General features: G+C 54.1%; 1 protein-coding gene across 1 annotated transcript in view; it reads right to left on the minus strand.

The window, feature by feature from the left end:
* The window catches only part of PCSK6 (proprotein convertase subtilisin/kexin type 6), a 34430-nt gene extending 20112 nt beyond the window's left edge, over positions 1 to 14318 (minus strand). Inside the window, exons 1-6 of the mRNA XM_053954903.1 lie at positions 14162 to 14318; positions 9088 to 9192; positions 4414 to 4524; positions 3666 to 3809; positions 3030 to 3106; positions 2297 to 2385 (exon numbers count right to left, since the gene is read on the minus strand). Of these exons, the coding sequence (XP_053810878.1) occupies positions 2297 to 2385; positions 3030 to 3106; positions 3666 to 3809; positions 4414 to 4524; positions 9088 to 9099 (433 nt within the window). The 5' untranslated portion in view covers positions 9100 to 9192; positions 14162 to 14318. The remainder of the gene's footprint in view (positions 1 to 2296; positions 2386 to 3029; positions 3107 to 3665; positions 3810 to 4413; positions 4525 to 9087; positions 9193 to 14161) is intronic.
* Positions 14319 to 16486: the final 2168 nt, after the last annotated feature.

Here is a 16486-nt window from a genome sequence, read left to right on the forward strand (position 1 = left end):
AAAAGCGATGATGGAAATTTCAGCATCGTATTTTGTCAGCCAGGGAGACTCTGGTTTATAAAAACGCATTTCCCCTTCCACATGTATTTTGTCTTAAAGCAAACAAATGCAGGCAGATGTCATTCCAGCTGCAGCTGTGCTCTGGACACCAGTCAACTCAAATATCTCCTTCTGACGTTGTCCCCAACCAGCCAAAACCAAGCTTAGAAATGTAAAATCAGGGAGCAGAGCTGTTCCCAAAAAATTCCTCTTTGTCAACAAGAAAACACAAGGAGAAGGGGCGAAGAGCCAAGCTCAGTGTCTGAGCTGCACACGGCAAGGAAAGCCAGCTGAGGGATGGGGTTTGTGCTTGCTGTATATGGCTGTTCTCATCAGCAAGCCCAAAATCAGCCCAAAGTCAACCCAAAGCCAACCCAAAGTCTGCCCAGAGACAGCCACCCACAATGAGGGGCTCCCTGGTCAAATAATGGGGAGCAGGAGGGAGCAGGGGTGGCTACTGCAAAATAAATGAGCTTTGTGTCACACAGGGAGCAACACAGACCTCCAAAGCAAGCGTTGGAGGAGAGGGAAGAGGAGGAGGAATGGCAGGAGCCCTTTCCTTGAGCAGTGATGTGTTTTGCCCAGGGCATATGAAAAGCAATGCAAGAGCACTGAAGAGCAGCCAGTAAAATTAGATGGGAGCTCTCAGAGTGTGACAAATAGGCTTCCCCAACAAGTTGTGCTCATTAATCGCTGCTTTATTTGTGTAATCCATCTAAAATCACTCTCGCTGCAGCTATAGCGTATTTTCCTCCATGATCCCAAACTTGATACGGCTCAGACTCTATTTTTCCCCTTTGCCTGCTCACGTTGTGGGAAGCCCCCAGCCCCCAGCCCTCTGCCAGGTGTCTTGTCTCACTCAACACCTCCCCAGCACACCCCTGAGGCAAGGCACTCGTTAAAGGGAGCAAATTAAAATGAGACCCAGAGGTCGTCATAAAGTCAACAAGGAACGCTCGTCTCCACAGCTGCTGTAGAGAAAGGAGCATGAAGGGAATGGCCTGATCCTGCAGGATCCAATAAATCCCACCATGAGCTTTGCCTTGCTCTGCTGCTGCTTGCTGTGTGCTTGGAGGTGGGTTTTTAGAGGCAAGAAGCCTCTAAGAAGCAAGAAGCCATCACACATGTAGGGGGCACAGGAGAAAGGATGGGATGATGTGCCATAGCCCTTACAGCCCTACCAGTCCACTCTTCACCCTCCCTGGGGTTATTGCTTCCCTCTGGGGATTTTCCCAGCACAGACAACCATGGGAGGTACTTGGCCAAGCGCAAGATCCCTGTGGACACTGCTCCCATGCAGACACAACCCTAACAAAAGCTGTTTCCTGCACAGCCAGGATGAATAAGCCAAAAGAAGGAATTAAACCCCAAATCCAGCGGTGGGCACTTGGGTCCCTGCTGCTGATGGTCACTTCTCCCAGCACTGGGGTGGTAGGAGGGGCTGCAGGAAAAGCCCCTCTCCTGTTCCAACCCTGCCAGGGATGGGGCTGAAGGCTGAATGAACCCAGCTCCAGGCATTTGTCCCTGACACAGTTCCACCAGCCATGTAAGGTGGGACACCACACTCCCATCCCCACTAAGACTCTCATCGCCCCAGGGTTGCCTGGGTTGGCCAGAACTGCCCCAGCTCAAACCAGCTCAGATAATGCAAATGAACTCAGCAATGCTAATTAGCACTAGGATCCAATTTGGTGATAGAGATTCATTTGCTTTCCACACATGTCATTTGAGATGATGAGCAGAAAATCCCCCCTGTATGCATCTCTGGCCCCCTACCTTCTTGGTGTTTTTTCCACCTGAGGGTATTTTTGGGGTTCTGCCCAGGCCCCCTGCTCTGAGCAGCTCCTCAGCATCCCTTGACCCCACAAACAAGTGACATCAGCTCTGAACCTCAGCCAGCACCACTGACCATAGCAAACACAGCCACTCCAAGGACAGACACCCCAAGAGCAGTTATGGACTTTTGGGGGTGAAAACACCACATCCTCAATCCATGCACCCTCACAGCAAGGATTCAGCCCAAGCAGAAAGTTTCCACCCTAAATACATGGAGCCAGAGTCCCCTGCATGCCATAGCACCCATCCTCCTCCCCAGCACCCCTGGGGCTCCCTGCAGCCAAGACACCAAGGAGGAGCCTTTCTCCTGGGGGAGCAGCATCCCACCTCTCCCCCGGGAGCCTGTTGGTGTGAGCAGGGTGGCCATGGTCCCTCAGGGGGATGGTGAAGGGCAGGGGAGCCGCGGAGGCGCCAGGCTCACCTCCGATGCGGGCGTTGTAGGCGATGCCCACGATGCAGTAGGAGTTGTTCGCCGCCGCCGCCACCTCCCCCGCGCAGCGAGTGCCGTGCCTGCAAGGAGAAACCCCCGTCAGCTGGTGGCCATGGCAAAGGATCCCTCCAGCCACACCCCACCCAGCACCCACAACCAGCCCCAAGGCTGGAGCAGAGGAAGAAACTGCCCTTACCCAAAACCCACACCAAGCGGGTGGTGGAAACCAATGCTGAAAGCAATTTGCTGTTTGCATTTTGCACCTAAATCCAATTTGCTGTTTGCATTTTACACCTTGATGCAACTTCCTCTTTGCATTTTGCACCTAAATGCAACTTCCTCTTTGCATCTTGCACCTCTATGCTGGCTGCTCTTTGCATTCCTATTTCCTTTCCACCTGTAACCATCCCACTTTAACTGAAACCCAAAAAATGCATCCAGGCTTTGCCATCTCAGCCACCCATCCAACTTATGTGGTTCAATCCCCAGCCAGGGCAAGGAACCCCCTGGTGCTGTATTGGGTGGCTGGAGGATTCATTAGCAACGAGTGTGGTTGGCACTGATGAATTTGCATTAAACACAAGGACTTCGTGCAAAGCCCTTAACACAGCCTCCTCCACAGCACTGGGAATGGGGAAGGGGACCTGGAAGACACCCCAGAGGGGACACCCAGCCTCAGGAACACCCCCAAACCCCTTGCTCCATTACAATTATCATCACATACTTGTTCTCGTTGCTGGCATCGTAGCGTGGAGTTGGGTCGTGGTCATTCCCATTAACATCATAGCTTGCAAGAGGGTCCTGAAAATATTAGATTCACCATTAGATTCAACTTACTAGGTGGTTGTGGTGGCCAGTACCTGCAGTGATGGCCAGTGCAGGCAAGCAGAGCAGAAAATTGTATTTCCCTTTAGTTTCTGTCTGTTTGCTAGGAATAAATAGTTTTAGGCAGCAGTCCTGAGTGTTTCCCAGGGGAAATATCCTGCTACCTCAGGAACTGCTCCTCTGAACCCCAAATCCTGCTGGGTTCAGCACCCCCTTCCCTCCCACTGTGGCCATGTGGGGTTTGAGCTGGGGCTGAATGGGTTTAAGCAGGTTTTTGGCTCTGCCCTGGTGAGCAGAGGGAGGAGGCTGCTTCCCAGGCAGCTGCAAAGGGAGTTCCCCCAATCCTCTTTATCTAAAAACCTCATTTCCTTCTTAAAAACATCTCAAGCTTTTTTTTTTTTTTTAAAAAAACCAAACCTTTTCCTCTAAATATGCCAATGCACAGACTTCAGCTGTGTTTACACACTGAAATTCTCCATAAATCAATTCATGGTGAGGATCAGCCCCAGTCCATCCCATCCATCCCCCAGCTCACATAGTTTTGCAGGAGGTCGGGGTGGTTCCTCTCTATGCCGTCATCCAGGATGGTGACCACCACGTTCTTGCCTGTGTAGCCCCTCTGCCAGGCTGCCAGGATGTTCATCTCCGACCTGCACCGACTGTTTTTATCACCGCAGTGCTACGGGGACAAACACAGCTGCAAAAGGGCTGCAACCCCATTCCAGCCCATCTAAGCAAACAGCCAGGCTGGGAGCCCATTTAATCAACCAGAAAATATATTTACAACCCACCCCCTGCCATATAACTTGCAGATTTGTTATAACTTTACTCCACAGATCAAACCCATCCTGCAGCAGTTAATCCAGGCAATGCTATCTCCCCATTATTCTTTTCCTCTTCCATTTCAACTACTATGGGCCCCTGGGTTTTGAAGTGCTTGCTTCCTTTCCGCCCTTAATTTTCAATGAATTTCCCTGTCAAATACAGATCGATGAAGCAGGCAGGAGAAAAATTATATTACAAATAGATGGCTGCAGCTCTGGGATGGGTAAAATACAGCGGTGCTGCTCCCAAGCCTTTGCTGTGCAGACCATGAAGAGGGGCTGCTAACAAGGGTGAAACACTTCAGACTCTCAGGTTTATTAATTCACAATTTTAAAATCCTGCTGCCAAGCACATTTGATGCTATTATTTCATTACTGACTGGGCTGAGCAAAGATTGATGATGCATTTACTTAGAAATAACTGACCCCCCCATAAAGCAGAGACAGGGAGACACCCACCAGGTACCACATGTTGGGCCACACTGGGTCATTGAAGGGCAGGGCATGTGGCTCCCCTCGGACCTGCCTCTTCACCCTCCTCTTCACCTCCTGCTGCTGCAGCCAGTCCACCTGCAAGCAGAGACCTGGGTCAGCATCACCCACGGGCACTGAGCCTGGCACTGCCCACTGAAATGGGATGTGGGATGCAGAAACAACGCCAGCCTCAGCCTGAACCCATCCCAGCATCACCCCATGCTCTGGCAAACCCCCATCTCCACGGCCAGAGCTGCTGTGGAGACAGCAGCTCCATTTGGAAGGAGACAGGATGGATGGACAGACAGACAGGGTGAGCTCAGCTCATTGTGCTGTCTAAGCCAGATCAGATTCCTCTGCTGGTGCAGCAGAACCCTGGAGCACAAATAACGTCGCCTCCGAGCGCGTGCCTGAACCCCCCCGGCTCAGCGAAGCACAGAAGCACGAGCTGGAGTCCTGCTGGAGACAGACCACATATTTCAGTGTTTAGTCAAAGTTTTGGAGAAGACTCAGGTGCTTGGCTTAGTTTTTGGGCTGATCCTTCCTGCTGGCTGGAAGGCAGCAGCTCAGCCCTGAGGCTGTTCCACCTGGCTCTGGGGCTGCTCATCCTTCGAGCTCCTTCCTCTGGATAAAATAATAAAAACTGGGGGCTTTACCCGAGCACAACACACATTTCCCAAAAATATGTGATGGCCACACGCAGCCATCTCAGGCAGATCTCAGGGGACGTGGCCAGCTCCACACAAGTATTTTTGGCAGTAGCTGCGTGTGAGGTGGCCTTGGAGCCGACCACTCTGACATTTGTTTGCGTTCCAGCAGGACATGACACGCAGAGAGATCAAACGGGAAACGATCTGGAAAAGGCCATGATTGGGAAATGCTGGTGTTTGCCCACGGCGCTGCGGCGGGAGCTGCCTAAGGTGCTGCTTTGGAAGCAGTCACATCCCATCCCTATCAAACATTAACCACCCCCCAGACCCTTTATTGCCACACAAAGGGCTTTCCTGCCTTCAGCATGGAGGTGAAACACAAGTTTAGTGAATAAAGGTTATAAAAGTAATTTATAGACCAAATCTTTACAGATGTTCATGCTAGGGGAGAAAGGAGGCCAATGAACTGTGAGGGCTGTGTGGCACATCCCTCCTTGCTGGACACTTTCTTCCTGATGGTTCGGGTCTTTTGGGAGCTGCTCATGGGGATGTCTCTATTGTTGTGACTAAGGTTTTGTAACAAAAGGAATAAAAACACAAGGTGCAACTTCTGTTGAGTTCATTTATGTAAAACTGTCAGCTGAACTGAGTTCTTGCACAGTTTATTGCTTTGTGCCTCAGATGGAGGCGTATGTCAGAAACCCGACAGCTTCCAGCCTAGAGCTTGGGTTTTAAACACATATATAATAATAAAAAAAAGAAAAAAAACTGTTGAAAGGGGAAAAAAAATGTATTTCATAGAAAAATGATTTTCCACGGTGCCTTGGCTGCCGAGACTGCACTGCTTTGCTTACACAGTGATGGATTTAAACACTGGAAGCAAAAATATAACTTCATGGTCTAGTTAAAAAAAAATAAAAATATATTAAATAGAGGTTATGGCCCAAATAATGGGCTTTTTTCCTTAAAGCACCACTCCCTGGCAGCACTTCCATGAGTCTGGCTGCCCAAGCCACAGCTACCACCTTTCCCTGCTGCTTTGCAGGATGCAGGGATGATGGTAAGGTGTGGGATTTTCGGGGTTTTGCCAGGAGCAGCCTCACGGGGATGTCTTCATCTCAAACAGGCTCCTGATCGACCCCAGCGCTGCCAGCCAGGAGTCGATGGAGTCATCGTGTGTGGACACAGAGAAGTCAGCAGTTTAAGGACATTGATTTCAAGGAAGAGCTGATAAATCAATGTGGCTGGCATGGGAAAATGGGCAAGCAGGAAGGAGTCTGGGGCATCCCTGCAACAGCTCATAAGATCAACTGATCCAGGGTGGGGAAAATCCTCTTGGAAATGTAAAATAAAGGGAAAAAAAAAGGCTTTTTACTGCTAGAAATGGCCCAAACTATTATAGTCCTGAGGCCCAGGGTCACAGTTCTACCCTTGCAAACCCTAATTATTGCAGAATCACAGAATGCTTTGGGTTTGGGGGGACCTTAAAGCTCACGTCACTCCAAATCTTCTGCCATGGGCAGGGACACCTTCCACCAGACCAGGCTGCTCCAAGCCCCATCCAACCTAGCCTTGAACACTTCCAGAGATGGGGCAGGCACAGCACACCCCCTGCTCTCTGGGTAACCTGTGCCAGGGCCTCACAACCTTTGCAGCCAAGAATTTTTTCCTAGTATCTCATCTTCCCCTGCCCTCTGTCAGTGTGAAGCCATTCTCCCTTCTCCTGACACTGCAGGCCCTCATCCAAAGTCCCTCTCCAACTCTCCTGGAGCTCCTTTAGATACTGGCAGCAATTAGCAATAAGGAGGTGACACCAAAGGACCTCATGAGAGGCTGTGCACAGGCAGCCCCAAACTGGACCCTACACCCTTGCTGGAAACAGAACAGGAGCTTTTTATGTTTCCCCTCACTTTGAGATTTTCAGTGGATGAGGCCCAGGTCTGGCCAGCCTGGGAGGCTCCACCAAGCACAATAACCAGCACATGTGAGGGTGCAATTCCCTTTGCAGCTCCAGAGAAGTGATAGTCTAACTTACCGCAGTGGCTATGTAGGAGTTAAAGTGGAGACCCAGGATAAACAAGATGGTTCCAGCACATGTTTGCCATAAAGCACAGCAAATAACTCAGATGGGGTTGATTTTGCCGTGGTGCATGGCCAAAGGCACAGGGACCAAGGCCATGGCATCCCCTGATGAGGATTAAGAGACTGGAGCAGTGAGGATAGAGGCTCAAGCACTGCATGGACCAAAACAAGCATTCCAGTGAGCAAGGAAAGTTTATGACAGTAAGAGCTGCAAGTGGAACCCTAAGAGGGGTGGCACAGCATGGTGTGACCCCATTCTGCATCCCACTGTCCCTCCCCAGCTCCCACCACCATAACCTATCCCCAGAATTGATGGATTTGCCACATCCTACCTCCCTGTCCATCACCTGCCATATCTCTTGGCTCATATCAGCCCCAGCAGGAGCAGCCAGCTGCCCCCAGGGTCTCTTGGGGCAACAGGGCAGCTCAGCAGCAGCATGGTCACAAAAGGATCAGGACCTTGGCTGCTTGTCTGTGTGTCCTGGAGTCTCCGTGGTCCTCCTGCCCAGCTCATGCCACCTAACCCCACAGCAAACAAATAACACTGGAAACAATAGCCCCCAGAATGCAGAACCACCCAACATCTGCAAACAACTGGATTGGCTGGTTCCTCAGGATTTCTGCAAGATTTGTTTCCATCTTCCCTATTGCAGCTCCTGTCCTTGTGCCTCGAGGTGATGTTTTCCTGCACACATGCTAAGCTGGTGCCATCCAAATGCATCACTTAAACGATTTGTAAATGTACTTGGGAGAGGGGGAGAGACAAGACAAACCAACAGGTTTTGAACTGATAAGGAAGGATTAAGAGAACAGGAGTTAATTGCTGCAGCTTGGAGCCCACAGAGCAAGGTAAGGTAAAGGTTAATATGACTAAAAGCCAATTGATTTAGTTTGCATTATAACCAGACTCATTTAAATGGGGGTATTTCAAATGCAGAGAATTCTGTTTGCTGGGATGCCTGTGCACCCCCCTGAGGGCAAGCAGCTTTAATTAAAGCCCAGCACACTTCCAGGGCACCAGGCTCCCCTTGACGAGGTTTCCCCCGCTGGCAAGGCAGCCACGAGAACGCCTCCTCCTCAAAAATGTGCTACAGACCTTGTCCAAATATTTAACAGCAAATCTCTCCAGAAAGCCTGGGGAGGGCAGGGCTGCTGTGTGTGTCTGGGGAGATGTGGATGGGACGTGTGGTGCAGAGTGGGTTGAAGACGTCTTGGGAAGGAGTATCCCAAGAGTGACTGAGCACCCCAGCGATGGCCAGGCATCCCTGCAGGCACCAGCAGCTAATGGCTTTTTCTGATTTTATGTCCCCTTCTCCCAAAAAAACCTTCCCACCATTAACCCTTCCCCTGCCCTGCACAAGTCTCATCTCACAGTGCTCAAGGGGAGCTGGGGGAAGAGGACAGGCAAAGGGGAGCCCCAACCCTTCCCCACTACCCCAAACCCAACTCATCCAGGTCCCTCCTTGCCTTCTTCCCTCCCTTCCCATTACTTTTTGTCAATTCAGCTGCACTGAAAATCCCTTTGGATGCTTGCTCTAGGAAAAAAGCAATGCAGAGCTATTGCCAAGGATTTCACACATAGCAACCATTGAGGCAGCAAGTGTTGTGGCAACTGGATCAACACCCTGAGCATGCAACAGCCTTTCTGTCCTGGAAAGCTTTTCCCCCTTTTCTTCCTCCCGGCTTTCAGGCAGATGTTAGTGTTTAGTCACTTTTACGTATTTTTCACCACCGCTCTCCGTGCCCGTGTCCAATGAGTCACTTGTGTGTGCACAGGGCTGTGGCTCAAGGGTAACATGTCATCCCAAGATGCTACAGCTCACTCTTGACCCAGATCAAGCCGACAGCCTTCTCCAGGGACAGGTGGGGACCCCCCATCCCATCACCCCGCAGGGGCTGGGGGACACCAGGGTGCCCAGCCCCGTACCTTGGGGTCCATGCGGAGGAAGTTGTGCGGTCCCCGGCTGCTCAGCGTGGAGCGCTTAAACGTCTTGCTGTGGTGAAAGTGGTAGTAGTTTTCCAAGCTTCCAATCTGAAAAAAAAAAAAAAAAAAAAAAAAAAAAAAAGAAAGAGGTTGTTTGGGTTGTTTTTTTTAAAATCTGTTTTCCCCTGGCTTTCCCCCCCTCCATTTTGTACAGTGCAGCCATGCCCTGCACCCCAAGTCCCTCACTCCCACAGAGCTCCCGGGGCTGGGGAGGATGCAGGATGCTGGCACGAGCCCCACTGCCACCGCTGTGACAAACAGCGTTGGTGGTCGGACGCTGCCATGGCACAACAGAGCCCGGAAAACATTTTTATGAATTTTCACCCATTAAATGTATCTTTGAAAACTGCCTTTCATCAGCTCCCAAGCAGAAGTAATGAGCTAAAAATGAGCTCAGCAGCTGCGGAGCAGCCAGGGGAGCCGTGCCTCATCCTCCTGCCTTCTCCGCCTGCCGCTCCCTGGCTGCACATGAGGAGAGGTGATGCGATCCCTGCTCGCCCTGGGATGCTCCTGGGAAGCGTGGGATATAAATGTGCATTGCCTGGAGTGAGGGATGGCAGCATTTGCAGGAAAACACGGTGCCAGCCACACCACCCTGCCAAGCCCCGGGGTGGCTGCGCTGCCTCCGGCCCTCTCATCCTGGCATCTGGAGACACCGCAACTCCTCTTTTTTCATCCCAAAAGCATGGATAGGATAAAGTCCTCGGGCTATGCAATGAATCGAGGGATCTCAGCCAGACACCGCATGTGAAACATCCCACGGGGATTCACAGCCAGAGGGATGGGAATGACCCAAAAGCTGCACTCACTGGTATGTGGCTCCCAGATCACATAATTTGGGTACAAATTGGGACTTTGCTATAAATTCACTTTTGCCTGAGTTTGGTTTGTTGGGTTTTTTTTCCAGCCTGCCAAAAAAACCCACATTCCATGTCAGGACCTGGATGTTGGGAGCCAGTGGCATTCCCTGTGTCTTGCTCACAGGACCAGAAAGGGCCATCCTACAAGCACCATCTCCAACCCATGAGACAACGTCTTTAAGACCCTGTGTGACCCAGGGGCCAGGGTGACATTCCTGAGGCCAGACCAGGGCTGGTTGCAATGGAACAGCAGGGAACAAACAGGTTTGTCTGGATCAGATGCTAAAGCAGATGACAACTACTTACATCTTTATCACACTTGATACCTTGAGATCTGCCAGTGTCCCTTACAAGCATTAAATATTTAATTAGTCTTGCTCTGCCTTTTATGCCAGGATGTCATTTCACCAACTTTACTGCTCTTAGTGTGATTTTTATAATTTATTTCCACTCAAATTAATTTAAACCCTCCCTCTTCCCCCTTCACATTACAGCATAACTGGGCATTTTCTTTAACATCCACATAAAGAGGTTGCTCACTGCAATCTTCATTTGTCTTTTAAACTTCAAATCCATTTTCACTTGAAAAAAAGAAAGAGGGTGCTTCCAACTCTCCATATTTTAGGGAAACCTTGACAAGGCCACTCTTCGTCTTGCTCACTCTCGCTGGAGTGAGCTTGGGCTTGCCATAAAGAGTGTTGGGCTTGCCATAAAATCCTGCAATGGTTTGGGTTGGAAGGGATCTTAAAGACATCCAGTTCCAACCCCCTGCCATGCGCAGGGCCACCTTCCACTAGACCAGCTTTCTCCAAGCTTCATCCAGCCTGGCCTGAAAGAGGGATGGGGCATCCACATCTTCTCTGGGCAACCTATGCCAGTGCCCCACCATGCCCACAGTAAACAATTCCTTTCTAAGTAAAGAATTTCTTCCTTCCTTTTCACAAATAAATGCAAAATTACCATGCAATGCAAAGCAGCAAAAGCACAGGGAAGGTAATGATCTGATCACAGGCTCTGGGGATACATAGCCAGAGCAGCAGGAAAAGAACTCTGTGCCCCACTTCTTTATCCTCCTGGGGTTTATGGGCAGAAAAATAAGAAAAATCTTCCCATGCTGGGAATACCTTGAAAGTCTGAGCAGAGGTTGGTCCCACTGGACCAACCTGGTAGACCTCCAAATGTCCTGTTCCACCTAAGATAGTCTAAAGAGAAAAACTTGTAAATGTCAGTTTTCTTTTAAATGGAAAAGGATTTGTTGTCCTCCTCGTGGTCAGTCAGCTCAGTAAGGGCTCTGCAATGCAACTCCATCTCACCCAAACCATTTAATCTGTGCAAAGTACAGCTACACCTGCACTGGTGCCTTCCAGAAGGGTGGATCCAACCGGGAAGGCAGTGAGCACACCCCTCCTGGGGACACCACCCATTCCCATCAGGGACAAGGGGTCCAGTCGCTGACCTCCTGCCTTCAGGAATGCAATTCTCAAATGGTCATGGATGTGTTCAGCTCAGTAAGGATCAAGCCAAGAGCTGTGAGATGAGAGGAATCCAGGAAAGCTCCAAATACAGCCCAGAATTAATCCCATCCCTCTCCTGCACTGCAGGTGAGACCACTGAGGATGTGGCAGCCCTTCCAAAACTTAGTGTTGGACACCACACATGGAAAAACGAATACAAACCCTGTAACCAGGAAGGGAAGGGGGTCACCATCACCCCCGAGCCAGCGGCGCTGCCCGGGGCTCCGGCACCGCAGCGTCCCCACAGCGCCCTCGGCCAGGGCCTGTCCCGGCTCGCCCCGGCACGGCCGGGGAACAAAGCCCAGCGGGGAGGAATGAGCAGACGAGGAATGAGCAGGCGTTCGAGGGTGTAAAAGCCGTTTCTTTTGTTTAGTTGTTTGCTTCACTCAAATGGAAGTTGACGCAAGTGATTCCCCAAGGGAAATGTCACTCTGCCACGACCCAGAAGGGTTTAAAGTGTCCTGGCTCGTGGTTTGGGCACAGGAAAATGCAAGGAGAGCTCAGAGCTGTGTCTGCCAACTTTAGCAGTGCCTTTCCCGGGCAGTACCGTGTCAGGAGCCTCCAGGATCGCATCACAGAGGAAAAGATGTCACCAGCCACCAAGGCAGGGCTGAGCTTCCTTGCACTCAGCTGGGTCTTCCAGCGATCATCACCTCTCCTCCTCCCTCACCACTTTGGACTCCACTCAAACATCTTTGCAGGGTGATAACATCCTTGGCAGAGTTTTCCAGCAGGTTTTGTCCAGAATCGGGCCCCCCAGGAGGGCACATCTCACTGAGGGCAGTGCCATCACCAGCAGCTCCACAAGCTGATGATGCAGGAGGAGAAGAGTGGGACAACCAGGTCCCCACGAGGCTCAGCACACCATGAACCTTGAGCACAACACTGCAAATGTCACACATGAGCACACGTGCAGGGAAAGCAATCCCTCAAGGTTTAACCCTGGGCAGGACCCAGTGGAAAGAGCCCAAAACCCAGTGGGAAAAGCTTGGAGAGATGGAGGGCTGAAGGCAGGGTGTTGAGAGCAGCTGGGGAAGCCCCAGAGGTGTGGGAGCCAGGAACACCCTGATGCAACCACAGAAATATTTCCCTTGCTCTCCAGCCTGCACAGGGCTGCCCCGAGGAAAGGGCTCAGGGGGGAAGGATGGATGCTCCAGTGGAGCCACACTGCACCCATGGGCCAAATGCCTCCAGCATCATAGGGATGAGCTCACATAACCGGGATGCTGGGAAGGAGGGAGGGGTACCAGATGCTCCTGCAGGGAAGGGACACAGCAAAACCCCAAACCAGGAGCTGACGTTAGGCTGATGCAACTTGGGAGAGTGGGAAGTTCAATCAAGATATTCTCTGTCTGAAGAGGGATAAACACTGAAAAGCCCTTTGGGTTGCACAACCACCTTCGCCCAGCCCTGTGATAGACGCAATTGAACAATACATGTGATTTTCTCCTTGGTGGGACGGGAGCTGAGCATGCAGGTAGGAGAGTGAGGGTGTGATGTGAGGGGTTATCCCCCACGGGAGGTCACAGACACGGGTGCAGGAGACAATGTGTTCAATTCAGCCTCCCCCCCCAAAAAAATTGTTTATGCAGCACCCCGTGACTTTAATTATAGTTAAAAGCAGGGTTGCGATATAAAGCAAGGTTATAATTTGTAGTCCGGGAGACACCTTGGGCAGGAGGACAACCTGAAGTGTCACCCAGCCAAAAAAGCGCCGGGCAGCGCCATGGCAATAAACTCTGGAACAAACTCCGAGGACACCAGCCTGCATCTGGGATTGCAGAGGATGAATAAATTGAAAGGAAAACGAGCTGCTGTGCGGAAAATTTCTTTTAGACACCAGTGCTCTGCGGGGATTTGAAAGCAAAAGTTCTCTGTGTTCCCAAGATCTCCGATAAAAACCCGGGCCAGAGAGTCCAAAGTTTGTTAAACCCACAAATACAACTTTCCGGGGTAGGAGGAACTTGTGCAACCCCCCAGCGGTGCGGGGCAAGGGCACCCCGAGGAGGGGCATCCACCCAGGGGGAGCCCGCCCCCGGCCAAAGCGCTCCGACAGCATCCCCGCATCGGCCCCGTTCTCATCCCGACCGCTCCGGGGGGGCTCATCTCCCGCTCCTGGGACCCCCGGCATCGCCTCGGTCCCAGGAGACCGGGCAGCTCGGCGAGACCTCCGCCAGCGGAGAGATCTCGGGGTCCATCTCCCGCTCCTGGGATCCTGCCCCGGTCCCGGGAGTGGCGGCAGTTCCACGGGACCCCCGCCGCCTCCCCGGTCCCGGGACCATCGTCGGCTTCCCGGTACCGGTAGTCCCAGTGCGACACGCAGGGCAGCTCCCCGGCGCCGAGCTCCCCACTCCGGGGATCTGCCGCAGGCTCCCAGTGCCGGAATCCCCGGCAGTTTCCCGAGACCGCTCCGCCTTTCTGATCCCGGGACCCTCGGTAGCTTCCCGGAACCCTCGGCTCCTCTCCGGTTGCGGGACCCCCAGCAGCTCCCCGATCCCCCGCAGGCTCACGGTGCCAGAACCCCCGGCAGCTCCCCGGTGCGCCCGCCGGTCCCCAGTGCGACCCCCCAGCCCCGCATCCCCCGCTCCCGGTGCCCCAGCACCTGCCCGCTCCCGGAGCCCCCCGGCCCCCGCCGCCCCTTACCTGCCCCAGGCTGATGTACCCGTAGGCGGCGGCGAGGCGGGCGGCCTCGGCGGGCCCCCCCCGCACCCGCACGGCCCAGTGGTTGGTGTAGACGGTGCGGGCGGGCTCGGCGGCGGCTCCGCGCCCGGGCAGCGCCAGCGGCAGCGCCAGGGCCAGCAGGCAGAGGCGGGCGGGCGGCGGGGCGGCCGCGCTCCCCGCGCCGGGGCCGGCGGCGGGCATGGTGCGGGGCCGGGCCGGGCTGGGCGGAGCGGGGCGCTGCGCCTTTTAACCGGCCCCGCAGCCCGCGGGGGCGGGGGGATGCTCGGGGGGGGGGGGGGGGGCGGGGAGGGCCCGGGAGAGCGGGCGGACGGGGCGGCCCCCGGCACTGCCCCCCCGCGTCCCCCCGCCTGCCGCCGGGCAGCCCCGCTGCGTGCCCGGCGCTGCTCCCCGGAAACCCCCCCCGGACACCTCTGCAGCCCCCCTGCCCGACTCCGGGCAGCTCCCCGGACCTCTCCGTGCATGGCTCTGTGACCCTTCCCCGCGTATCTCCGGACAACTCCCTGTGCCCCCCAGCACTCCCCCTACGCGTCCCGGCGCTGGTCTCCGAGCAGACCCCCTCGGTCCCCCCGCGTGTCGCGGTGCTGTTCCGAGGAACCCCCCCCCTGCCTCCCCGTGCATGTGACCGACAATCCCTTGTCCCCGCTGCATCCTCCCCTGCGCGCCCCGGTGCTGCTCCGTGAACAACCACCGGCATCCCCCCGCATCCCCCTGCATGCCCCAGCACTGCCCTCCGGGTTTCCCCCTGCGCCTCACTTCATCGTCCTTTGTGCTCCCGATTCCCCGGGGCACCTCCCCTCCTTCCCCCGTAGCCAGCCCCCACGCATCCTCCCAGCTCTGCTCCTCAGGTAACCCATGGCACCCTTCAGAGAGAGCCCCCGCATCGCCCCCGCATCCCCCTGCATGCCCCGGCACTGCATCTTCTTTTGTGCATCTGCATTCCCCCCGGGCAGCCCTCCACGCATCCTCCCAGATCTGCTCTGCAGGCACCCCCTGAACCCCGCGAAGAGACTCCCCACGTAGCCCCTGCATTCCCTCAGCCAGCCCATCATGCATTCCATGGCTCCACTCCCCACGTAGCCCCTGCATCCTCCTGGGCAGCCAGTCTGAGCCCCCCTCCCCCTCTGTCTCCCTGGAATGCGCTGGCACTGCCCACATCTCCCCCATCCCGTTCTCCCTGCATCCCCCCAGGCATCTCCCTCACCCTCACCCCTCTGTACTACCCCCACAGGCACATCCCACTGCACGCCCCCCCTGCATCCCTCCAGCACTGCCCCCACACCCCTGGCATCCCCCCTGCACCCCCAGGCGAACCCCAGACAGCTCCTCCTGGGCTTGGGAAAGGCCAGGAGGAACTGGCTGGTGGGGAGGATTTTGGGACAGGACTCTGGATAAACCTGGCCGTGGACGCCCGAGGGGCACCACCATAATCCACGGGCTGGGGCAGACGGACTGGAGTGCTGACTCTGCCTCCCAGGGATGCCATTCAGGGAACAGCAGGGACCTCGCGGGGTATTAGAAACTGGGCTTTGTTTGGGGAGGGTGGTGGCGCTTACAAAGGCTGGGCTCAGGAGGGGGCCGGGACGCTCTGTTCCACAGCCCTCCCCAACAACAGTGCGGGCCCAGGCCGGCAAGGAGCTGACAACTGCCCGAAATGAAAGAATGGTTTCAGTGGCATTGCATTCACTCACACCACAGCTTCACCTGAATCATATCCGAGCTTCAGAAATGTACCCGGAGCTCCCAGGGCCCTGACAATGAGCAGCTGCATCCACAGGCTCTAGCCGGGATGGTCTCAGGGTGGCTGTGATTCCCAGAGTGGGTGTTGTCTGTTTTCCAGACCCTGACCAGATTTGACTGGTATTTGAGGCACAAACCCCACATCCCATCTCTCTGAATGCAAACACCTTCCCGAGCCCCAAACAGATTTGCAAAACCTACCTGGGTGTGTAAGGATGAGGGGGCATCCAAGGAGCAGTAAGTACAACCCATCACTGGAGCTGAAGAGGAAAATCACAGTCTGGTGCCACCCACTTGTACCAGCCCTGCCACTGGGCAGGTGAGCTACTGACAGCCTGAGGAAATGGGGAAGTACTCCCAGCTCAGCCATGAGATTAATCCAAGGGAAATTTATAGGGAGCCTGTTCAGATAGGGCCAAAATCCTCTGGCAGCTCCTGTGCTGGGCTGGCTTTGACCCATTTGCAGGCAGCAAATACATACAGGGGCCAGATGGAGGTGAGTCCCTGTGCCACAGGCAGGCTTATCCCAGGAAATTACAAATATCAGCA

This window comes from Vidua chalybeata, chromosome 13 (genome assembly GCF_026979565.1).
Source record: "Vidua chalybeata isolate OUT-0048 chromosome 13, bVidCha1 merged haplotype, whole genome shotgun sequence".
Lineage (NCBI taxonomy): Eukaryota > Metazoa > Chordata > Aves > Passeriformes > Viduidae > Vidua > Vidua chalybeata.